General features: G+C 59.1%; 2 protein-coding genes across 4 annotated transcripts in view; one reads left to right on the plus strand and one right to left on the minus strand.

Moving 5' to 3' along the window:
* Positions 1-12,065: 12,065 nt before the first annotated feature.
* On the plus strand, positions 12,066-21,848 carry SLC29A4 (solute carrier family 29 member 4). 3 transcript variants are annotated; one of them, XM_075436855.1, is made up of 11 exons: positions 12,066-12,125; positions 16,246-16,415; positions 17,159-17,290; positions 17,405-17,518; positions 17,599-17,727; positions 18,191-18,265; positions 18,640-18,905; positions 18,993-19,128; positions 19,377-19,564; positions 19,842-20,082; positions 20,157-21,848. In XM_075436855.1, exons 2-11 carry the CDS (start codon positions 16,253-16,255, stop codon positions 20,297-20,299), a joined length of 1,587 nt encoding a protein of 528 aa, XP_075292970.1. In that variant the 5' UTR covers positions 12,066-12,125; positions 16,246-16,252; the 3' UTR covers positions 20,300-21,848. The 3 variants fall into 3 exon arrangements, with proteins under 3 accessions (XP_075292970.1, XP_075292968.1, XP_075292969.1); XM_075436853.1 differs by lacking the exon at positions 12,066-12,125 and adding an exon at positions 13,997-14,103; XM_075436854.1 differs by lacking the exon at positions 12,066-12,125 and adding an exon at positions 14,368-14,424.
* A 359-nt stretch (positions 21,849-22,207) lies between these two features.
* The window catches only part of TNRC18 (trinucleotide repeat containing 18), a 59,439-nt gene continuing 57,049 nt past the window's right edge, over positions 22,208-24,597 (minus strand). Inside the window, 1 exon segment of the mRNA XM_075436852.1 lies at positions 22,208-24,190. Within this exon segment, the coding sequence (XP_075292967.1) occupies positions 23,984-24,190 (207 nt within the window). The 3' untranslated portion in view covers positions 22,208-23,983.

The following is a 24,597-nucleotide window of genomic DNA, read 5'->3' on the forward strand; positions in this document are numbered from 1 at the left end:
GCTAACAAGCCTTTTCTCAAGCAGGAGCAGGCAGTAGTCTTTGTCCCCGAAGCCCTGTGTGGGCAGGTGGGCTTCCCCTTCCTCTGAAGGTGCAGAAGATGGTGGTAGCCCCTGCCAAGAGAGCTGCCTGTATCGGTGAGGCTACTGTTAGTCTGTGTGTGTGGAAGATGTTCTTAAAGGAGCACATGTGGGAGAGAAGGGATCAGGCTTGTTTATTCACTCAAAACTCTTGACTGTCCTGAGTAGTTGGCTGGGACGGCTTGTGGTGTCCTCTCCAGAACCCAGCATGTTCAAAGCAAACCACTGAGCCATGCTGAAATCTTGCCTAGTCTCTTGACTTTAAGCTTTGGCTGACAACTAAATTCCATGGTCTGGATTTTTTTTATTTTTTTTTTTTACTGCAAGTGCTGTAAGCTTTGCTGTGGAACTCAGAACCGCAGAGTAAAATACAAGTCTTGAAGTAAATACAAGCTTGGTGAGCTTTGCTGGCAAACTGAACCGCCGAGGAGCTGCCGGATGTCTGCTCGTTCCAGCCTGAAGCTGGTGACATTCCTGGTAACACACTTGGAGGCTTGGCGTAGACTCCGCAAGTCGAGTTAGCAGTCAGCGCGCGTAAGCAACGCAGGTCTGCTAAGCACACAAGTTTTACAACTCGAGTGTAACAAAGGCCGTGTTACATAGTAAGATACACCAGTTAATGTAATTACTAACTTTTGCTGCTAAGAATTGAGAACATTTATAGTACTGATCTTATCCTCTTCTTAACTTTCACACCTTCTCTTCCACAGGTGAGTTGGAGATCCCATATTCACTGTATTTTTGTCTTCCGTACGCTGTAGTACGCTTCCGAGCCACACGCTGCTGTTGAGTCACTCTGTCCTGCTTGGTTCACTCTTAAGTAGAAGCTGGAAGCCAGTTAAAGTATATTCTCTTTGTTGTTGTAACTGGGAAAACCTTTTTGGAGAGCAGAAGTGTTACTGTTTGGGGGTTGGTGACCAGCATGGAGGTAGGTGGAGGAGGTGGTTTCTGGTCCCCACTGACAGTGCATTAAAGAGTGGTGGCAGTAGTTTGTCTTAAGTTCATTGCATGAGGATATAAACTTTTTCTCAGATAAAATACGACTGATATTTCCCACTGATGGCGTTAGGCCCTCAGTAACCACCCTGTTGTGGTATGCTACCAAAGTTTGAAGCCTTTCAGGTTGGGATGAAACCCAATGATACAAAGATATTTGGGTTTTTGTTTTTTTTTTCCTCAGGCATATCAGAAATGCTGTTTGCGGCTGCGTCCTCACCTGAGTGTGGAGCATATGATTGCACTGTTATGCTCTGTGGATCAGGTGGTGTCTCAGCATTTCTATTCTGGTGATCTAACAGCCCTGGATGCCCCAGGGTAAGCCAGGGAGGCTCTAGCCCTGTGCTGTGGCCATGGGCTTGTAGTCATGCGATATGGGAACGCCTATACTGCGCCTCTCGTTTTAGACTGACCTTCCTTGGAAGGACGCTGTTTGTTCTGCGGCAGTGTGTCCCTCTAGATGCGGACTGCCCTGCTTGATAGCTTTTAAACTCAGTAGAGGGTTGGGGGTAGAGATAAACAACTGAAACAACCAAAGCTGGGGAGGGGGGAATGCTTACAAACTTGGAATCCTAAACTCAGGCCTTAGATTGCAGTGGGATCTGTTCCCAGTGAGTACCGTAGGGAAGGAGCTGTTTCTCTTGATGTGCAAATAGGTAGCAAGTGTACGTTCTCCACTGCTGTCTCGACATCTGTCTGTTTACCCTACTTTGTATTCCTGGTTCTGAGGCAGAAAGCTTTTATCTGCTCCGGACTCTTCTTATGTCGCTGTTTCCAAAATACAAGTGATAGGTAGAGATCTAGCAGTTAGAAGGCTGGGCCTGGCAGAGGAGGAGGAAGTAAAAAGCATGAAGAGGTTGGTAAAAGCGGTTTCTTCTGAGGCCCAGTTCAGCAAGACATTTTGTGGCAGTGCTCCCTTGGGGATCCCATGTGCGCGTGTCCCTTGGTGCTTCAGGTCCAACGCAGGGGAGTTTCTCAGGCCTGTTTCTGCAGGGGGTGGAGGTAGAGGTGGTGGCTTTTCACGTGTGCTTGAATGCAAATAAATATCCGAGGAGGCTGTTCATGCAGAGGTGGCAGAGGGGATGTGCATCTGACCTGTGCGGAGTAGTGTAGAGGGGGGGATGAGATGAACTGAAGAGCCGCCAGCTCGGTGGGTGGGTTAGCGTGGAGCCCCGAGAAGCTGATCAGGGAGATCAGCTCTGTTACACCCCGTGCTGTGCTTTCCCGGCTCTGCGAAGGGCATCGGCACCAAAGCAACGTGCAGCAAGACGGTAGAACTGCTTTCCTTGTAGGTCGCTGAGCTATTCAGTGTACCCCTTGTGTGTGCAGATGTTTGGCTGCTGTTTGCAGAGCGACGGGAGTCTTTGTCCAGAGCCTTGGTGGGAATTAATCACTGCAGAGGTTTGGGAAGTTTTGTTCTGTGCTCCAGTTGTCCTGGCTGACGGTTGCCTTGGTTTAACCTGTTAACATCTGAGAGCAAGGCAGGGTGTCTTCTCCACATGTGCAGAGCAGGCCTTTGTTTTTCTGGCGTCTGTGCTGCACCGTGAAAGGCTTGCAATGGAGAAAGCATGGCTCTGACTGTACATAAACCCTCCCAGACTCCAGTTGCACAACCAGAGGAATTAGGCACATTCCTGTTTTTCTAACTGTAACATGCCTTCATTTTAACACACTTCAAATTGCCAGATCTCATCTTACTCTGCCTCGAAAAAAGTGGACAAGAAGTTTCTATTCCGGCTTGCAGATAGCTGCAGTTGTGCTCGCTACAGATGTCTCGGTGCTGTGGCTTTGACGCTGCAGCCGCAGCGAGCTGTGCGCTGCCTGCCCCTGCGCTGCCTTTGCACGTGTCCAGCTCATTTCTCAGGAGTGGGGACTTCACAAAATCACAGAATGGTAGGGGTTGGAAGGGAGCTCTGTCGGTCATCCAGTCCAACCCTCCTGCCGAAGCAAGGTCACCTGCTCTGGGTTTCTAGGGGGCGTTGACTCAACCCTTTTGTCTGCCTGGATCTATTTGCTCTTGCATTTGCTCCCTCACCTGGAAGAAACCCTGCATCCTGCAGTGCTGGCTTGCTCTGTGCGGTATCTGTGTCGATGAGTGGGAAAATCTGTCTTAACATTCCACCTCGCCAAGTGTCTGGCTCTCACTGCTAGCCCGTCATCGCTCTTTGTAATTTTATAACTGCCTAAGAAATTAAATCTGTGTTGTGATAAGTATTCTGTGTCCATTTCCTTTTGTTTGCTGCTTGGAGATGGGGCCGGATAAGATCAGGGTGTCGAGTGTTCTGTACTCGGTGGCCCGAACCCAAACGCCAGCAGTAATGAGCCCTCAGTCCTAGCTGTGCTTTGTAGCTGCTCTCGGCAGACACTGTCAGCTTGGGTTTTGCAGGGTCTGGGAAAGGACAATCTCAGTTTCTCCTGCGCATTTTGCTTGCAAATATAATTTTCCTTGTTCATCCTTAAAGCTGCTCTTGAGGGACTGGCGTTGATGAGTTTTTCTCCTGCTCCTCAGGTGAGTTTGGATAACGTCCTTTCTTCTTTCTTTTAATGACTTGCTTCTGAAGCAGCGCTTTCGAGTACGCGCCCTGCTCACCGTGCTGTCACTCCAAGCTTGTTGCTTCTCGCCTTCAAGCCCAGGAGGAAGATCTGGAGCACGCCCACGTGGATGGATGAGGAGGCATCTCCTGCTTCTGTATGTATCTTCCCCTTCGCAAATCCACAGCAAACGCTTTGATCGGGGTGGGCAAGAGGAGAAAAAGCCTCTTGGCTCTCGCTAGCAATGGTGGAGCGTGCGGTGCCGAGACTCACCTTGTTCTCCTGTGCAACTGTTTCGTAGCGAGGCCTTGGCTGTGAAGCTGCAGGTGTCTCCTCTCCTGATCTAGCTCTGGAGGGCGTTGGCCTGTCTGCGTGTCTCCGTTTGCTTCAGGCAAAGTTGGCTGCGTTAGCTCGGAGGAGGGTTTCCAAACTGTTCACTCATGTCCTGGTGATGTTTCCCGTCTTCTGCCTGGAGCAAACCAAGGATCAGAGAGGTCTAGTGGTGGGTTCAGTAACCGGCAGCGACTTCCAGCCGCAGCGGTGATGCTGGCGACTCCTGTCCCCCATGCCCCGGGTGGATGTGGTCATCTGGACCTGCTGGTGTTTTGGCAGGTGGGTGGGTGTCAGGAGGATGGGGCCAAACTTTCCAGTGGTGCCCAGCGACAGGACAAGGGGCAACGGGCACAAACTGAAGCAGAGGAAGTTCTATCTGAACATGAGGAAGAACTTCTTCCCTCTGAGGGTGATGGAGCCCTGGCCCAGGCTGCCCAGGGAGGCTGTGGAGTCTCCTTCTCTGGAGATACTCAAGACCTGCCTGGACGTGGTCCTGTGCAGCCTGCTCAGGGTGACCCTGCTTCGGCAGGGGGTTGGACTGGGTGATCCCCAGAGGTCCCTTCCAACCCCGAACATTCTGTGATTCTGTGAGGTCTGACTGCCCCTCTGCTCCTGCCCTAGGAGAGCACAACTGAATATTCTACAGTAAGCATGGGAAAAATTGTAAATAATGGGTCAAACCCAGCCCTGGACTAGGCAGCCGCGGTTGTGTTCAGCTTGGCAATCTCACATCTGTCTGCTGAGTCTGGCCCATTGAGCCTGAATTCCCAGGGAAGGGACTAAGAACTCTCATCTCCAATTATTTATCACCAATTATTTGTCGTAGTACAAGGGTAGATGTGGACTCGTGCCTGTGTTCCTTCCCAGCACGCTTTCTCCTGGTAGTGAGTAGGCTTTGGGGTTTAACCATGCGGGGGTGGTCTGACCAAGCCATCGGGCACCGAGACCCTTTGCTACGTGGGACACGAGCCTGAGGCGAAAGAACTCGGAGCAAGATCGCAGTTCTGGTGTGAGCAGCCCAAGCTCATGGGCTGTGGCTGGGGCGAGCGCGCTGCTCGCCCATCGCTGAGCACGCACCGTTCACGTACCGCGGCGAACCCCGTCCCGGCAAGGGTGTCGGATGTGGTTGTGCCAGGTCCTTGGCCAGGATGACTTCAGCTGATTAATGGTGTGATGTGAGCTAACGAGGGCTCTCTGCCCAACCTCCTGGAGCTGAGGAAAGCTGATGCCTGCTGTTCTGGCATCTTGCTGTGTTTGGGAGGGTTTTTTTAGCAACCAGCTTGATGAAGTTACAGGTTAGAATAAAGAATCTGGAGATTGCGAAGCCTGGGTAGGGCTGTAAAATAGGCCGGAGGCTTTTGGCCGTGTTTGGATGTTCTGGATGCGATTTTGCAGGGGCAAGGAAAGCCCCCAGAGAAGGAAGCTTGTGTTTGCAGGGGTGGGGGAGCACCGGCCCGACTGTCCTTGTCCCCATCACCTTCGGGTGCCCCACAGGCCTCCTGGCAGCATCCCTCCTCTTCCCCGGCAGCATCCCAACCTTTTCCCTCCTCCCAGAGCATCCCTGCTCCTTCCCTGGCAGCATCCCAGCCTTTTCTCCCTTCCTGGCAGCGTCTCTCCTCTTCTCCGGCAGCATCCCAGCCTTCCCTGGAGTGTCCCTGCTCCTTCCCCGGCAGCATCATAGCCTTTTCCTCCCTCCCAGCAGCATCCCTGCTCCTTCCCCGGCAGCATCCCAGCCTTGTACCCTTCCCTGGCAACATCCTTGCTCCCTCCCTTGGTCCCCTCCCAGACCATCCCTCTGCCCACTGGTGCAGCAGAGCCCTGCAGCCCCATCAGTGCGTGCCCAGGGCCCATCCTCTGCACTGGTGCTCCGTGACTTACAGCAGAACAAGATAAGGGGGTTAAAAAAAAATACATATATATATAAAAGGTCTATGTTTGCCCTCACCCAGCTACTGAGCCAAAGCTGCTCGGGCAGGCTGGGGGCTCCTGGCCGCTCTGCGTGCCCCCAGCCTTCTGCGTGGGAAAGCTGCTGGGAGGCTGGAGAAGGAGCTTAACCGCAGTGTGCCGGGCTGGGGGGCCCGTGGGGGGCCAGGTCTCAGCAGAGCAGGGGTGGGTTCAGCTGTGTCTTAAAGCCAGGGGAGAGTTTCTGCCTGATTGTACCACTACTCCCACCACGTTTTCCTGAGCAAATCGTGTCGCAGCTTTTGAAATCGGGCCCAAAAATCGAGTCCTGGCAGGAGGGAGCACAGCTCTGGGCTTCACCAGTCCCCCCAAGATCTGCTCTTGGCTGAAGTCTGACACTGGTTTGTAGGGAAACACAAACTCCGTGCAGGGGTCTCTGCTCCAGGGGTCCCCTGCGGCCCCCCCGGCCCTGCAGTGCCCTGCGCTTGCTCCATGTGGGCAACGAGCGTGGCGAAATCGCAGAGAGCATCTCTTCTCTCCCGCAAACAATTCTGAAAATGAAAGCAGGCAGGCAGCGCCGGGAGACGTTATCTCACCCCGTTAGGAAGCAGCCTTTCCTCTCTGCCGGGGCGAAAGGCAGTTTGCATTTCAAGAGGTCGGGACGTAGCTTTTTCTTTTTACCATCTGAAATGAGTTATTAAAAGTCAATTTGGAAACAAAACAACACACGCAGGGAAAGATGGCCTCTGCAGGCTCAGATTAACTGCTCCTGTCATCCCCGATTTCCCTGGCTGCTGCGGAGGATGCTGAAGCGAGGAGGTACGAGACCGCTGGCAATGCAAACGCTGCAGAACCACCGGCTCCTCCGTAGGGCTGGAGCCTTTCGGGCCGTGGGGTCCTGCCGGGCTAAGGGGGACGGGGCTGTCCCAGGAATCGGGGGGCTCTGCACCCCGGTGCCGTGCACGAGCTTGGTTCTAGAAAGGCCCCTGCGGCGAGGATAATTCAAATAACCGACTCCCTGCAAACCCCGCTTGCTGCCAGCTCCCGCGCTCGCCCAGGAGCGGGACCTCAGCCTGGCCCTGGCAATCCAATTCTGCCTAATAAAAAGCTGCTGGCAGCCCCCAGCTTGGCGGGGCCGGGGTTTGCTGGGCTCCGCTCGCTTTGTTTTCTCAGCTGCCGCCTCTGCCTTCCCCGAGCTCGCTGCTGCCGCTTATTTATATTGGAGTTTGCATTAGCAGATGCACTCTGGGATATTCAATTACCTATAAAGAGCTGCAGCAACGCAAGCCTTTGCTGGAGCGCTCGGGGCAGGGGGGGGGCTGGCTTGTTTTTTTTTCCCCTTGGTTTTGGGTGTTGTGGGGTTTTTTTAACTTGCTTTTAAGAGAGACGCGGGGATGGGTAAAGTGGTGGCACTGAGTAAAAAAAAATAAAAAAATAAAAAACGGAGTAAAGAGGGAGGAGAAATAAATAAATAATTCTGTTTATGAAATGAAACGGCTGGGTAGAAAAATGATCTCCGGGAAGAAAGCAGCTCCCAGGGCTATTTTTGGCTCTTGTGTTTCTTTTTCTTCCCCCTCCCCTGTGCCCCAGTGCAGACTGTGGGCTTGGTGCGTGTCACTCCCGCTGCTCTCCCTCACCTCTTGAGTGCCAGGTGATGCGCTTTTTTTTTTATTTGGGTTTTTTGTTGTTGTTGGGTTTATTTTTGCATATTATTTATAGCGTGGAGGCAGGGGGAAGGGCAGCAGCAGGCAGGAGAGGCGGCGCAGGCATCGCCCTCAGCCCTGGCTGGGAAAACTGGGGGGCAAACTGGCGGGGGGCACTGGGGACCCTGCCTTTCCTGCAGGACCTGTGTCAACAGTGGGGTTACCCCAGAGCTGGATATGGGTCCCCCCATTTGCTCCTCAGCAGCTTCAGGGGCTGCTGTAACCCCCCCCCCCATGTCCCCTGGGCCGGATCCTGGGGGGCTGCAGGTGCTGCGCTCCCTGCAGCTCCGGGCCGGGAGTCGCGCTTGGTGCATTTTCATCCTTCGTCAGCCCCACGCTGCTGCAGCGACCAGGGCTGGAGGAGCCCTGGAGCTCCCTCGGGTCCTTCTCCTCCCTCTGGGCACCATCACTCCACAACCTGTCCCAGCAAAGCTGCCCTGGGCGCTGCGGTGTCTTTTCCCCAGGCATCCCCCCCACCCTGTACCCCCCTTCGGCCCCATATCCCCCATCACAGAATCACAGAATCCCAGCATGGTGGCGGTTGGAAGGGACCTCTGTGGGTCACCCAGCCCAACCCCCTGCCCAAGCAGGGTCACCCAGAGCAGGCTGCACAGCACCACGTCCAGGTGGGTCTTTCTGCCCTGGGGCCCCCTCTCCCTGCAGCTCCTCTGCTGCCAGCTCCCCCCTGAGCAAGCACCCACGTGGGCTCCCATCTTTGTGCCTTTGTGGAAGAAATACATAATTTCTTATTATTCAATTAGGAATTTAACACACAATCAGGTGATCGCTTTAAGAGGATTTCCTATAAGGCAGGATTTGAATAAACGGGCTACAAGTAATATATTCCCTTAACTGGTTTATTCCTTTATCAGATTTTTTTCTCCCCCCTAAGCACTTTAACGCATTTACTTTCCCATTGTCGATGCTTTTCTCCGCTCTCTTCCTCCCTTCCCAAGCTTATGCAAATCCCCCGTAAGGCGTTTAACGCGCCGTGTCTGTCGATAGTGCCGAAATCTTGGCGACCGCATTAGGCTTCACGCATGCCCTGGCTGATGAAGAGGGGCGGTGGGGCCAGCGTGGCCCCCCCAAGCCCCCTTTCAGCCCCCGCCGTGGGGCCGGGGAAGGGGAGCTGCATTTTTTCGAGAGAAAAGGCTGAAAGCAGCTCTTTTCTTTTCCGGGGCGAAACGTGAATAGGGAGCGTGGGGCTGACCTGTCCGCCGCTGTTTGCTGCCCCGTCGCTCAGCTTGGGGGGTGTGTGGGGGGGTTAAGCTGGTGGGGAGGGGGAAACCGTCTTCACATGGGGTAGGAACGGAGGAGGAAGAGGAAGGTGACAAAATAACCTGGGAGCCAATCTTGGCATCCTTTTGCTTGTGATGTGCATCAGCCCCGGGTACCCACCCGCCTTTCGGAGCCCCGGGGGAACGGCTTTGCACATTCCCAGCAGGAAAAGCAGATTTTATTTTTTTTTCCACCCACTAATTACGCTGCCAAGGGCTCTTGGGTGGCTCTGCCCATTGCCGTGGCAGCATCCCTCCCGCCCCTGGGTTACTTCGTCAGCAGGCCTGGCTTGGTGTCCTCTGGGTCTTGTTTTAGGGGGGGGGTCTGATGTACCCGGTGGGTGGGGGAGGACCCTGGAGCACTGATTCTGGGGGATGCGTTTGCCCTGCTCACTTTGGTGGAGCGTTCACTCTGAAACCTACAGACAACCGCTTGGACACTGGGGAAAGGGAAGCACGGGGAGGAGGGCAGCACATGGTGGCATGGTGGCAGTAGCCAAAGGTGCCCGTAACTCGCGGCCTCCCCGTCGCCTGAGGGGCTCGGGCCTTGTGGCTGCTGGTGAGGCCCTTTGGGAGCCCGGTGTGGGGGGAAAACCCCATCCAAGGGTGGCTGTCACCATTTTCTCCCTCCGGAGAAAAATCTCTCAGCCTGGGTCTGTAAATAGCCCGGTGGGTGGGAGCGAGCTGAACCGGCCCTTCCCGGCCGTTGTCTCCCCTGCACCCACCGCCCAGCGTCTCCTTTTTTATCCTGTCCTGCCGCTCCACTTGTGCGGGCGGAAATTATGCAAAGTTGCAATCAAGGAGCTGAATTAGCAGCTCATCTTGGATTAATTAGTGATGGATGCAAATCTGTTCCAGCAAAGGAGTCGGGGGGGGAACATGAAGGCTGAGGTTATCCTCTCTGGGTTTCTGCAGCTCTCCCAGGCTGGGGGGGGATGCGCAGAGCAACCCCTCGCCGGAGAATCATAGAATCACAGAATGGCTTGGGTTGGAAGGGACCTTAAAGATCATCTGGTTCCACCCCCCCTGCCATGAGCAGGGACATCTCCCACCAGCCCAGGGTGCTCAGAGCTCCATCCAGCCTGGCCTTGAGCCCTGCCAGGGAGGGGGCAGCCACAGCTTCTCTGGGCAGCCTGGGCCAGTGTCTCACCACCCTCATGGGGAAGAATTTCTTCCTGATATCTAATCTAAATCTGCCCTCTTTAACATCTACGCCAAGAAGAACCTAAGAATCGGGGTGTCCTCATGGGAGAAGTCGGTCCTCAGCCTCGGGGCGAGGGTCGGGTGCCCCAAAGCTGATGTTCAGCTCAGCCCCTGCATCTGCCTGGAGCGTTTAAGCCCAGAGCTTTGGGCTGAGAGCAACTCCTCCGCCTCAGCCCTGTTGCAAAGCTTTGGGAAAACCCAGATAATCCCCGCGGCCTCCAACGCCGAGCTCCCGCCAGCGCCGGGGATTTCTGTTCGCCTGCAATCGGATTGCGACAAACCCCTCCAGTTGCACCGAACAAATTCCCCGGCTGCTCCCCGCTTCTCGCGGGCCCCGTTAATCCCCCGAGTGTGACTCCGGCCAAGCGACAACATCCCCGCTTAATCCCCGCCGTCTCCGTGCAAAGCCACCGCTGCCGAGGACGCTCGCGGTGCCGGCACCGCGCGCTCGGCCGGCGTTGGGAGCCCGGGGAAGGCTGCGATGCCGTTTAAAGGAGCTTTTCCGAGAGGAGATGGCGGGGCTCGGGAACGCCTTGCGCTTCCCGTGAAGCGGAAGAGACGGATGCGCAGCGCGACTGGGCATGGGGGTGTGGGAGGGGGCGGCTCAGGGGTTTGGTCCCTTTGGCTGGTGTCCCCCCCGCTCAGCAATCCCAGGTCCGGTGTCGCCCACCCTGGCTGGCGCAGCGGGGACGCGGCGTTGGGCACGGAAAGCCCCGGGCACCCAGGCAGCGTGAGGTGAAGGAGCCCGGTTTTGTCACCACTGAATGAAGGGAGGGCTGGTGGCTGGGATGGGGACAGCAGGGACAGCCACTTCCCCCCGTCCCCAAGGGTGTCAAGGCGTGGGGCTTGGCCGCACGGGGGGTGCGTGCACCGGGAAGGTCTCTCCTTCCCCTCACCTCCGCAACAGCGGTGATGAATCCAAGCCGACTGCGCTGGAAGGGCGAGAAAAAAAAAAACGCCCGCAATTCAGGTGATTTCTGGAGACCGTCCTAATCCGACATCTCCCAGCCCAATGAATCAGCAGCGTCTTGTTCCACCCGGCGGGATTAATCAGTGCTCGGCCAGGCTCCGGGAAAGCGAGGTGAGGCTCTGAATAGCAAGGAGCCGCGGCGAGGCAGCCGCAGGGCCGCGGAGCCCAGCAAACCCCTCTTCGCAGTCCGGCAAACGCCGCCGGGACGCAGCCGCTCGCGCCGTGGGACAGCGGGGAGAGGCAGGGGAAGGGGCGAAGGGAAAAGCACCCCTGAAATGCTGCGGTTTGGGTGAGGGGTGCCCTGCGGTCCCTGTTGCTGGATGTGAGGGTGTCGGGGGAGACCCCGGGGTGGGGCTGCGGGCGTCCCTGCCGCCGCGGGGACCGGGGTGTCTGGGCCAGCATCGCCCCGTCGCGCTTGGAGCGTCGCGCCCGGTGGGTTTTCCTGGCTGGCAAAGTGGGTCAAGCAGAAACTCAAGGAGCATCCAAGCTCACCAACTTCGAGCCAGCTACATCAAAGCTGAATTATTCAGGGCCATCATTAAAAAATTGAAGAGCCCGGCTCACGGGACCCCTCCCCGTGCCGGCGCTGGGTGGAGGCAGCTCAGCCTGCCTGTGCTGGGGGGCACTTGGGGAGGGCGGACGGTGCCGTTTGGGTCTAACGCTGCCCTCGGGGATGGGGAAAGCAGGGAGAAAGCCCTCTGAGAAGTCTACCCTGATGGGTTCATCTCCTAGTGGTCCTCCATGGCTGTCCAAGGCGTAGCTGCTTCTTTGGGTACCCCAGCACGGCCCCATAGCAGAAACAGCAGAAAGGGAACCCCAACGACCCCCAGAAATGGGGATCAAGAGGTCGTGTGATTTTAGATTTTAGATTTTCATGTGATTTTAGATTTTCGTGTGATTTTAGATTTTCGTGTGATTTTAGATTTTTTTTTTTTCTTTTTAGATTTCCATTATTTGCCACGAGGTGTTTGGTCGCAGCATCTCCCCACAGCTCGGGGCGCATGTGGGAGCTGAGCTGCTCCCCTGAACCCGGTCGCTTTTACAGGACACCCCCGCCTCCCTCCCCGGCTCTATACCCGGGGCTTCGGGGCAGGGAGAACCGGCTCGCGGGGAGAATCCCTGCGGAAGGCGGTGAGTAATGCTGCCTGGCGAGCACCGAGGCAGCGGGGCCTCGCCGGCGAGGCGTGAAAAGGCGAGCGCACATATGCTGCAGCTCGTCCTGCTCTTTTTGTCGAGCGCAGCAGCAGGCAAGGCCGAGGAACCCCCACCGCAGTCACCCCCCCTTTGCTGAAATTTCACATGGCAGGGGGTGATGGGGTCTGGTGCAGGGCAAAGGGACATACCCCAAGGGGAGTGGGGGGGGCTTTGAGATTTTGCAATGATGCTACCAAATTAGAGCTGAACAAACCAAACTGAAACAAGCAGCCCCCCCAAAAATATCCCTCCTTGCACTGGTGCACTGAGCTGTGCCAGTGCTCAGCCAAGGGGGAGCAGGGAAAGCTGAGCCCCTGGCTCCGGGCAGAGCTCGGCGCAGCAGTCTGGTCTGCCATCAGCCAAACTCCAGCGATTTCAGCCAAGGAGGAAAAAAAATGGAAATTTCCACCCGGGCTGCTTTCCACCCTGCGATGGGTTTGCGGGAGCCGCGTTGCTCAGCCCCGCGCCCGGCAGAAGAGCGGCCGAGGCGTCGCGGCCGGTTTCGTCCCCTGTTTCCCCTGGTGTGAGCGGCCGCAGCGCAGCCCCCCGCACACTGATTTGTGCAAGGCAGCATTTATTGACCGCGAGAAGATTGTAATTCACAGCCCGGCGCGTTGCGGCCGCGGCGCGTGAGCAGGGACGGTACCTGTCCCCCTCCCCGCCACCGCCATCCTCCCGCGCTCCCGGTGGGGAGAGCCCAGCAAGGGCTGGACCCCAGGGCTCTCCGAGGGGGCACCGGCCGTGTCCCCCGCCGGGCCCTGCTGCACCCGCCAGAAAAGAAAACCCAGCAGCACATGGTGCCCACGGCCTTGGCCAGCTCACCCAGGTCGGGAGGGGTGGGGACAGCCATGGCATCCCTGCCTGGAGCACCCTTCTCGGGGACACGCGTCCTCCACCTGGGCAGATGTCCCCACTGCCCCACGCTGCTGGTTCCCTTCCTCTGCTTCCACCTCCTGGTTACGCTGGGGAGCAGACCCCCCCACACACACACTTGCTTCCCCAAAAAGCTGGGGGTTTGCTGCATTCTGCTAGCCAGAGCTGCAGTACGTCCATCCGTCCATCCTCCCATCGTTCTGTCCATCCATCCATCCTTCCATCCATCCTTCCACCCTCCCATCGTTCTGTCCATCCATCTGTTCTTCTGTCTGTCCATCCATCCAGCCTTCCATCCATCCTCCCATGCTCCCATCGTTCTGTCCATCCATCCATTCTGTCTGTCCATCCATCTATTCTTCTGTTTGTCCATCCATCCATCCTTCCATCCATCCATCCTCCCATGCTCCCATTGTTCTGTCCATCCATGCATACTGTCTGTCCATCCATCTACTATTCTGTCTGTCCATCCATCCATCCTTCCATCCATCCTTCCACCCTCCCATCGTTCTGTCCATCCATCTACTCCTGTCTGTCCATCCATCCATCCTCCATGCTCCGATCATTCTGTCCATCCATCCATCCTATCTGTCCATCCATCCATCCACCCATCCATGGGACAGCTTCTGCTGACCCCTTCGGCCCCTCTCACGGCAGGACCCCCCCCCCCCCCCCCCCCCCGCAAAGCCCACATCCTCAATGCAATTACCCGGGCTTTCTTCCTAATTAATCTCTCTCTGCAGCCCCCGAAACCCCTCAAAGCGCCCACAGGCGGCCCGGGGCTGGCGGGGGGGGGAGGCTGGGGGCTCCCCGGCTCCGGGTGCTGCCCCGGGGGGGGCCCGGGGGTGCCGGAGGAGGAGGGAGGGGGAGGCGGGAGGAGGCGGGAGGCAGCGCCGGGGCCGCGCCCGCTCCTCGCCCGCCGCCGCCGCGCTCGCTGCCGGCCCCCCCCCCCCCGGGAGGCTCCGGCATGGCGGGGCCGGGGGCCGGCGGCCGGCCCTGCTGAGCCGATGCCGGTGCCGCAGAGCAGCCGCGCCGGAGGGAGGTAAGAACCGAGCTGCTGGGCACGGCCGGGACCCCCGGGCAGCGGGGGGAGCTTCCCCGGAGCCCCCCGCCCTCCCCGGCCCCGAGCATCCTCCCCGGCTCCCGGCCATCCTCCCCGGGCGCGGCTGGGGCCGGCCTTCCTCCTCCTCCTCCTCCTCCTCCTTCTCCTCCTCCTCCAGCCAGCAGCTTCTCCTTCAGCCCGGGGTCGGGGGGGGGGGACTGAATTCCTCCCCCCTCCCTTTTTTTAATTGCAACTTCGCTGCTCGCAAGATGTCGGGGGACCCAATCGCCAGAGCAAAAATCGCTCCTCCGCCCTGACGGGGTGGGTTTGCGCTGCCCCGGGGTGGGGGGGGTCCCGGCACGGGGTGGGGGTCCTGGCACCTGGGGGGGGGTCTCCTGGCATGGGTGGGGGGGTCTCCTGGCATCGAGAGGTGCAGCGGGGCTGGGGTCCCCTGCTCTGCCCTGGCCCTGGGTGAAACCCCCCCCCACTGCCCCCCCACTCGTGGTCCAGAGGGGCGGCAGCGCCCGAGTCGTGTTCCCCCCACCCCATCTCCCCCCCCGCTTAGACGGGTGTAAATCCGAAGGGAGAGGGGAAATAAATCCGCTTCACCGCGGCAGAAGGATGCTCGGAGCGGGCGAGGTGGGTGGGTGGGTGCTGGGGGGCTGGTCCAGCACCGTCGCTCCGTGCCGTGTCCCGCTCCGCTCCCGAGAAGTTTGGCCCCCGGTGGGGACGGGCGCGTTTCCAGCCGGCGAGTTCTCCAGCTGGGATCTCCGTGACGGGGGAAAAACAACCCCGCAACAGGGCTTTCCCGGCATCCCGGGGGATGCTTCCCACTGGGTTCCATCTCCTGGGTAGCGTCGGGCGCGGGAGGGTGCTTGGTGGAGGGCGTCGCAGCCAGCTCCTCCGCCAGCGATGGGACCGAGCGGCGTCCCCAACCGAAACGCATCCCGCTGGGTTGTCCTGCCTGGCACTGGGGGGGGGGGGGGGGGGGGGGGGGGGGGGGGGGGGGGGATCTGGGTGCCCACCCAGGCATGGTGCAGGGTGGGGAACCACAGCCTGGCCCCGTCCAGGCCCCCTGTGCCACCAGCCCCGTTTGAGGCTCTAGCATCGCCCTTGCGAGGTCCATGGACACCATGTCTGCCACCCACCCCAAGGTCCCCGCAGCATCCGACCCACCCTGGCAGCCGGGAGATGCTGGGAAACCTCCTGCAAACACCGAGTCCGCCAGGGAGACTGGAGAAATCGCTGCCATTGATTTTTTTTTTCTTCCCTCGCCTGCCTCAACCCTACTGCCTTGGAGGAGATTTGTCTTCCCGGTCTGTCCGGCTGGGTGGTCTGCGGGCGGTGAAGGCAGGCTGGCATCTACCGACTGGCGCCGGTAATACAGAGCAGCCCCTGGGTTACCCCAGGGCCTGGACTGGGGTGGCCCCAGAGGGACGAAGCACGGTTTTGGGTGGCTCTGGTAGGGTGGCTGGGGGACGGCTGTTGTGTTTTGGGGGCTCGTTTCGGGATGCGTTCGGCGCGGATCCTCTCGGGCGTGGTGCTGGGGGTCTCTGTGGCGGCTCGCTGAGCATCTCCCTGCTGTGCCGTGGACCCTGGGAGAAGCGGATGCGAAACGCTCGCCTTCAGAGCCGGGTCACGTCCCGTCCTCTGCCCGAAAAGGCTGCAGGGATGTGTCTGCCCAGGCCGGTGGCTCTGCCCCAGCCCCGGCGCCAGGGATGCTGAAAAAGGGCACAGACCGGAGCAAGTCCTTCCCCGGCAGCCGTCCTCCATGAGCGGTTTTTTTTCACCCGTTAATTTCTCTAATTGTGTTTGGGAATCGCAGCGGCGTTGGGCACTGGCAGCATCCCAGCGCTGGGGCGAGCGCTGCGCCTTGGGGGTGGCTCATGTGGACCCCTCACCCCCGGCTCACTGCTCACCACCCCAAACCCAAACCCCTGCCCGGGGCGGGGCGAGGGACCCCGCTCTGCTTGCGGAAAGCATCTTCCCAGCTGGAAAAAACCCAGGAGCTGCGGCGATACGAAGGCGCGGGGCCACCTGCGTGCCATCCGTCCCTTGTAGAGCCCCCGGCATCACCCGGGGGATGATCCCCAAAGGGACACGGGAGCTGCGCCCCGGGGGTGTCACCACTCTCCTTCCCAGGTCGCCCATGATGGGCTCGGTGGGAGCCGAGCGCTTGAAGGAGCTGAGCCCGGCGGGGACGCCGGAGGGGAACGTGGTGATGAGCTTCAGCTTCGACAGCTACCAGCTGGAGGAGGACGAGCTGCAGCGGGGCAGCCAGGCCAAGGGCGTCCTCACCTTCATGGAGCCAGGTGAGGGCATGCGCGGCCCCACGGCCCCCACTGCTCTCCCACCCATTTGGGAGCTTCCCAATTTAATCGCCACAAATGGCCTGAAACGCCCGAAAATTGCTGGGTGCTTTTCTTTTCGGACCTGTTTGTACCCGTGTGAGCCGCGCAGCGTCTCGTGGCGGTGGGCTCTGCAGGTTGGCGGGGAGTTGAGAGTTCGTGCCCCAGCTTGCCCCCAGCCTCCCCGGGCAGGGCTTGGGGATGCTCCCAGGATTTACCCCAGCCCCTCTCCTCATCCCGGCCCTTCCAGGGCTTGGGGATGCTCCCGGGATTTACCCCAGCCCTGCTCCGCATCCTGGCCCTTGCAGGGCTTGGGGATGCTCCCGGGATTTACCCCAGCCCCTCTCCTCATCCCGGCGCAGCCCTGTCCATCCTCAACCCCTCCAACCCCTCCAGCGCCTCGGCTCCGGCTGTCACCGAAGCTGCCTGGCTCTCCGGTTATTCGGCTGCTATGAAAATACCCTCCAAGCCCGGGCGTTCTCCCGCCTCCGGAGTCTCTCCTCGTGATGCTTTTATTCAGGGAAGGAGTTTCCTGGAGCTGGGGCTGTTTATTTGTGATAGCTGTGGGGCGCGGGGCTGCGTGCTGTGGGTGCCCCCCTCATTTGCCATAAAGGATGTTGCCCCATGGCTGGGGTCTGCTGCAGGTCCCATGGGTCCAGCCAGTGCTACTGTCACATCTTTTCTCTTTCTTTCCCCTTTTGGGGCAGTTTCTGAGGATCCCGAGCCCCAGGATCGATACCACGGGATTTACTTTGCCATGCTGCTGGCTGGAGTGGGATTTCTTCTGCCCTACAACAGCTTTATCACCGATGTGGACTACCTGCACCACAAATACCCAGGTAGGTCTCCAGCAGCTTGCAGCACTTCCCAGCCACCCCAGACCCGGGGAGACCTCAGCCCCGCTCCCAGGGGAGCTGGACCCCTGCCACCCCCCATCACCTGCCTCTCCGCAGGGACCTCCATCGTCTTCGACATGAGCCTCACCTACATCCTGGTGGCCTTGGTGGCCGTCATCCTCAACAACGCACTTGTGGAGCTGCTGAGCTTGCACACCCGGATCTCCGTGGGTGAGTGGGGGTCCCCACAGATCCTGGCAGCACCAGACCCATGTTGGTCCCCACCACCTGCCTCCATCTCCCACCCACAGGCTACCTCTTCGCCCTGGGGCCCCTGCTCTTCGTCAGCATCTGCGACGTCTGGCTGGAGCTCTTCACCCGCCGGCAAGCCTACGCTATCAACCTGGTCGCCGTTGGGGTGGTGGCCTTTGGCTGCACAGGTATGCGGGGCGGTGGCCAGCCCTGGGGTGAGCACAAGCCCTTCAGATAGGGGTGGGAAAACAGCCCCATCCCCAAGAGCCGTGGTCTCCTGGGACAACCTCCTGCTGTAATCCCTAGAAGCTGACCCTCGCTTCCCTGCTCCATCCCCTCCACCTCCATCCAGGGGGCACCGGCACCAGACTGTGCGTTGGTCCCCATGACCTGGGCCACCACAATGGCTTTGCTCTTTGGGCCACCCTGCACCTGATGGCCGCTCTTGGTGGGAACAGCCATGGTGGGCATCCAAGGAGAGCAAACCCCACCACCGCCACTTATTGGGCACTGCATCAGCTGTCCAGGAAAGGTGCAGCCCCCCCGTGGCGTGGTGCGTGGGCCCCCACCCAGGGTTTCTTTCCCTCCCTGGCATTTCGGCTGTGGCAATAATCCCTCCTTCTCCCCTCGGCACGTCCGTCTCTCCTGAAGTGCAGCAATCCAGCTTCTACGGCTACACGGGGCTGCTGCCCAAGCGCTACACGCAGGGCGTGATGACCGGCGAGAGTAAGTACCTGCACCCGCTGCCCGTGTCCGATGGCGCGGGCTCGCTCGGGGGGGACCCTCCTGCACCTTCTCCCGGGGCCCTGCTGTCCTCAGCACAGCCTGGCCAGGTTGTCAGCAGATGGAGGACCCCCCCAGCATTTCCCCAGGGGTGTTTCATAGTTTCGAAATCACTTGCAAGAGCTGCTGTGCTGCCATGCCGGGGTGAGGTGGGGGGTTGTCTGCAAGGAGTCAGCCCCACTGCCCCAAAAAAATCACTGCTTGTAGCTCCTCCACATCTGGAGGCATCACCTTCATGCGGTGGGGGAGGCTGCTGGGGGTCCCTGAGCTGTGGGGCTCAGCGGGACCCGGTGCTGATAGCTCTCCCATGCCACCAGGCACCGCCGGGGTCATCATCTCGCTCAGCCGCATCTTCACCAAGCTGCTGCTGTCGGACGAGAAGGAGAACACGGTTATCTTCTTCTTCATCTCCATCGGCATGGAGCTGACGTGCTTCATCCTCCACCTCCTGGTGAAGCGCACCCGCTTCGTCCGCTACTACACCGCCTGCTCCCGCAAGGGCCTCCCTGAGACCCGGGGGGCTGGTGACCACGGGACGGGCTACCGCATCCACCACGACGTCACCGCCGAGGACATCCGATTTGTAAGCCGAGGGCGGGTTTCCTCCATGGCCCCTGGGGTCCCTCTCCCCACCAGAGCTCAGCGCTGGTGTCCCCTCTGCTCCATGCAGGAGAACCCGCCCCGGGGGCAGCCGAGCTCTCCGCGGGGCAGCCCAGGTGCCGAAGCTGAGCTGGCCGGCAGCGGCACCTACATGCGCTTCGATGTCCCTCGGCCTAAAATCAAGAGGAGCTGGCCCAGCTTCAGAGGTGGGTGGTTGGCTCAAGGAGGAGGGGGGCAAACCACGCCGACAGGGTGGTTTTGCAGCATTTTGCAGGGCAGAATGAGGGGTTGGTGGCCCAGGGCTTTGGGGAAGGATCATCCCTTTCTCAACAAGCCCAAAAACATGAGGCAATCACATCTTTGGAAGCCACTGTTGGGGTGCAGGGAAGACTTTCAGGCTTTGCAAGGGTAGGGCTGTGGGTTTTGGCTGAGGTGTGCTGCCCGTCCCTGCCAGACATGCTGCTCCACCGCTACGTCGTGTCCCGGCTCATCTGGGCCTACATGCTCTCCATCGCCATGACCTACTTCATCACGCTGTGCCTTTTTCCCGGGCTGGAGTCGGAGATCCACAACTGCACGCTGGGGGAATGGCTCCCCATCCTCATCATGGCCATCTTCAACCTCTCCGACTTCGTCGGCAAGGTAGGAGGCCAACTCCAGCGTGGTGGGGTGGATGTGTCCCTTCCACCGTGCCTCCTTTTTGTGTCCTCCTTCAAACCCGCTTGGCTCCACCAAGGGTCAGCAACCCCCCGATGGGTATCTGAGTGTGAGGTTGCTCTTCAGCACGGCTGAGGTTGGGCTCCTGCCGCAGATGGTCTTGCCACCATCTCATCTTCTCCTTGCTGCCCAATTTTGGGCACTATGTTGCCCTCCCCAGCCTCCTTGCCCCCCCCAATGTGGTCTCTGCCCCTCGCTGCAGATCCTGGCTGCCCTGCCCTACGACTGGAGAGGGACGCACCTCCTCGTCTACTCCTGCCTCCGTGTGGTCTTCATCCCCCTCTTCATCATGTGTGTCTACCCCAACGGGAGTCCCACCTTTGGCCACCCTGCCTGGCCCTGCATCTTTTCTCTCCTCATGGGCATCACCAATGGCTACTTCGGCAGCGTTCCCATGATCCTGGCCGCTGGCAAAGTGAGCCCTGAGCAGCGGGAGCTGGCAGGTAGGACCAAGCCCTCCTGGGAATCCCACACAGGGTGGCCAGAGCACCCTGACACCCCACATCCCTTCCCGCAGGGAACACCATGACCGTGTCCTACATGACGGGCTTGACGCTGGGCTCAGCCGTGGCGTATTTTGCCTACAGCCTCACCAGTACATCCCACAGTACCTGTTTCTACACCGAGACCTCCAACGGCTCCTTCACGGCGGGGTACTGAGCCCCAGGGCGGGGCGACGGGGATGGGATAGGACCTGCTTCCCACTGTGGTCCCCACCGTGGTCCCCACCGCCCCGCTCAGCCCGTGTCCTCCTCTGGGGAGGGAGCCCGGAGCCGGCAATCTGCCCCGGGGGGGGCAGGGACCAGCATCCTGTCGGCATGGGGCTAAACCGCCCATGCTGCCCAGCCAGGGGCACTTTTTGGGGTGACATTTCCCCCCACCCCAGGGGATGGTCCCGTTGCTCTTGGGGGAGCACCCCATCAGCGACGAGCAGCTCTGCAGTGGAGGTTGGAGGGGGAGGTCTTCTCCTTTTGAGCCAAGCCATTGCCAGGAGGACGAAAATACTGCCAAATCCCAAAGGGAACAGGACCAGTGCTGGGGAGGAGGGTGATGGTGGGCTGGGGAGGAAGAGGAAGAGCAAGAGAGGAAGGAAATGCTCCTTCAGGCCCCAGTGGGGCTCAGCTTTCATCGATAGTACTGTAGGTTTCCACCGAGACTGGCTTGAAAGCATGACCCCTCCCCAGATAAGCCAGTTGCTGTGTGAAAGACCCAATTTACTTCTGCTGGCTAAAAAAAACCAATCTAACAAATTTTTTGTTGTTGTGTCTTGGTTTTGACCCCCCCGGACTGCAAGAGAGGCAGGGTCTTACCTGCCCCCCCCACCCTGCAGGTCTGCCCCATCGCAGCGGGGCGGGAGCGGGGGTCTTGAGGCCGTAGCACTGCAGATGCTACCCATGGGCCACTGCTGAGCTTAGGGTTTATTGTGAGGGACATCAGCGAAGCCAACGCCAGGTTAGATGTCTTTGCAACGCCGCCTGCTCGTTAGCTGTGCCACCAGCACCAGCATGGCCCTGGCACTGCAGCTGTTGGGGGGTCTCAGGGTGCCCCTTGGGCTGCTCCCCATCTCCTGGGTCCCCTCTGGCACCTGGACTCGTCACCGGGCCAGCCTGCAATCCACGGGCAGCGAGCGGGAGAGCGATCAGGCCAAGGGCAGCTGGAACCATCTGGAGAACGTGCCAACACCAGAGGCTGCCGCTTCTCAGCCCAGGCCGTGCCACCGCCCAAGGGAGCCAAGCCCAAGGGCTGGAGGCGGTGGGAGCGGCAGGCAGCGAGTGCCCAGCTCGAGACCCCCAATCCAGCCCCACCAGCACCCGGGGGGCTCAGCTGCCAAGCACCCGGCTGGTGGAACCACAGCTCACCCCAAAACGAGCCAACCCAGGGTTTCACCCTCAAGGCCTCGTCCCCGCAGGGCTCAGGAGCTGCCGTGAGCACAGGGGCAGGGGAAGGACTCGCACCTCCCGCCACAGGGGCCCAGCGAGCAGAGACCTCCGCTCCGGGGTCCCCTCCCGTCCGCCAGTGCCACCCCACACGGGGACAGACGGACGGACAGAAGGACGGGCGCTCCCTGAAGAGCAGCACCTGGGTTGGGTCTGTCCCCGAGCAGGAGGCAGGGGCCGAGCCAGAGAGCAACCACTGCCACCAAGGGGAGAACAACCCCGCGGTCAGGACAAGCGAGACAAAGAAAGATGCTTCGTTGGGTTGCTTTTTTTCAATTAATTTTTTTTTTTTTTTATGAAAAAAGATCACACGGAGTTCTCCAACAAACAGAATGCCAAAAAAATCGTTTTAAACAAAACATAAACAAAACAAAACAAAACAAAAAAGACAAAAACCTGGCTCTCCTTTCCTCTCGATTGTCTGAAATATCCTTGTGTTCCATAGAAGGCAGTGGGTTTTAAGTGCTTTCTATTTAACATTAGCATAAAATCTCTCTCGCGCGCTCTCTCTCGCTCTTTAAAATAGGCTCACACAATTTGCTTCTAGAAGTACAGTACACTTTGAGCGTGGGGGGTGTGCCTGTTCCCAGATCATTTACAATCACAATCCAACAGGAAATAAAAAATAATATTCTAAACGTCAGACTGTGTTCATTTCTCTCGGTTTTTTTTTTCCTTTTTTTTTATAATTTCATAATTTTTTTCACAGTTTTAAAAAGTTTATATTTATATATATATATTTATATTTATATTTATAATTAAAAAGTTGAATCCATTTAAAGACTTATAATACAGGAGGGCTAACGAGTCTTTTGGTACATTAAAACTGTACAGGCTAGAACCGTCGCTATCCGCCGCGCCGGTGCCCCGGGGTGGAGATGGCACGGGCTCAGCACCATGTGGTTCCTTTAAAGGACGAGGGGTAACTTCGCAGCGGCGTCCCTCTCCCCCGAGCCGCCGGTCCCCGGTCCGCAGCCGGTACCGGGGCGGATAGTTTTCCAATCCGTCCTTGTCTTCAGCGTCTCCCCACGGGAGCCTGGGCCGTCGCTCCCGGCCGAGCCGGGCCCCGCTCCGCGTCCTAGCGATCTGTAGTGCCAGTCGGTAGTTGCAAAGTTCAGTGCGTCTCTTGGGAGGTTGGTTTTTTTTCGTGTTAAGTGCAAAGATGTTGCATCGTCGCGTGGTTCTCTGCCGCGTCCCTTCCGGCTGGGTGCAGCCCCGGTGCGGTGACGGCGGCACCGTGGGTCCGGTGGGAGCGAGACGGTGGGTCAGCTCCGGAGGGAGGAGGCAGAGATGGTGGCGGCTCCCCAGGAGCTGTGGGGAGGTTGGCCGGCTGGATGGAGCAAGCTGGACGGTCCCTTCCCCGAGGCCAAAGCAGCGGCGGGGCTCTGGTGGTGGAAACGCCACAGGCGGGCACAGCCGCGCTTCGCACTCTGTCCCCGCTCCCTTCGAACGACGAGCGAGGGCTTCTCAGGAGCTCCAGTCTCTGCCCGGGCAAGGCGAGGCGGGCACAGCCGGGTGAAGGATGCCAAATCCAACGGCCTGCGGTCCCCTCTGCTCCACGCACCGAGCAGCAGCTCTTCCCCGTCACTCCCTGGCCCCCTTCACCGCAGCACGCTCCCAGACGAGCTCTTTGTTCGCCAAGTGTCACCCCCAGCCAGGCGCTTGCCCCACCCCGTGCCCTTCCAGGGCAGGAGGGACGCCGAGTCACAGGGAACGCGGCTTCAGGCCGTTTGTTCGAGGCAGTGGGAAGGCAGCAGCGCAGACTGGATGCTGGCTCCTCTTCCACCCGGCCCAGGCCCTCTCCTGCCGTACCACGCCAGGGCCAGCTCTGCCCCTCGCTGCTCCACGCTGTGGACAGCGGCCTCCAGGGCAAGGGAACAGTGAAAAGGCGCCAAGAGAGACTCATCTCCTTTGTCTTTCACCCTGTCCTTCCTAAAGGGTCATGCGAAACTAAGCACGAAAGGGAATATAAGGACGGAGAGGAGCGTACGCTGAAGGCCAGTGCGTGTCCTTCCGCGTTACTGATGGGGGCAAAGGACACAAAAGGGATCCCTCCTGGCGGGGAGTCCCGCTGGTGAAATGATCACGAGACCCATGTGCTTTCCTGGACCAAAAGGAGGAAGGGAGAAGTTGGTCAAGTGTCACCTTACTTAAAGCCACTTCCAGAAGAGCCTTGGGGTTCAAGCACCACCACCACCACCCAACAGCATCTTCCTCCAGTCCTGTAACTGCTTCCCCAACCCCTTTCTTCAGCCCTCTCCTTCCTCCTCGCATCTCTCGCGCTCTCCTGTCTGTAGTGTGACACAGAAGTTCTGAGCATTGAAAGAAACAATCATGTCGTCTGAACAGGCACGTCCTCAGGTTTGTCCCGTCCCTTCCCAGGGGGTGGCACGTGTCCCCTGGGCGGTCAGCAGATGACGGGGACCCCGTCGGTGTTGAAGATCATGCCCGTAGTGGGCTCATAGGTCCCTGCAAGGTAGTAGAGGTCCTCACTGTCTTGGTACTTCTTCGTCTTTAACATCTGCTCGTACTGATCCAGCCCAACAACAAGACACTTGTGGGAGATGGTCTGGACATCGTTTTCATCCACGTGAGAGGACTGGTAGAGGGCTCGCTGAGTTACAGGAATGGAAGGACGGAGACGGAAAGAAAAGGAGCAATTAGATCTCACAGCCATTTACAGCATCATCTTCCATATGCAGGAGAAACGCCCACCACAACTGGCCAGGGTTTGTGCTCACACTCCAGCAGAACTCCCCACTCCTCCCCACCGCCAGCCCAGGGCAGGGACACCGGGAACCCGCACGGGCCCCCGGGCACGGCAGCCACAGCCCACCCAGCACGCCACACCTCAGCCCTCGCTCGCGCTCAGCTCCCACTGCCGGGAACGCCGCGGCTGCCGAGCGCACGGGCAGGGGAATACGCAGGCCGGGAGTTTGTCATCCTCACTGCAACGACGGGTGCTGGGTACCAGCCCTCTGTTCCTCCCAGCACCCAGCACCAGCAGCTACTCCCACCCTC

This window comes from Opisthocomus hoazin, chromosome 15, assembly GCF_030867145.1.
Source record: "Opisthocomus hoazin isolate bOpiHoa1 chromosome 15, bOpiHoa1.hap1, whole genome shotgun sequence".
In the NCBI taxonomy this organism is placed as follows: Eukaryota; Metazoa; Chordata; class Aves; order Opisthocomiformes; family Opisthocomidae; genus Opisthocomus; species Opisthocomus hoazin.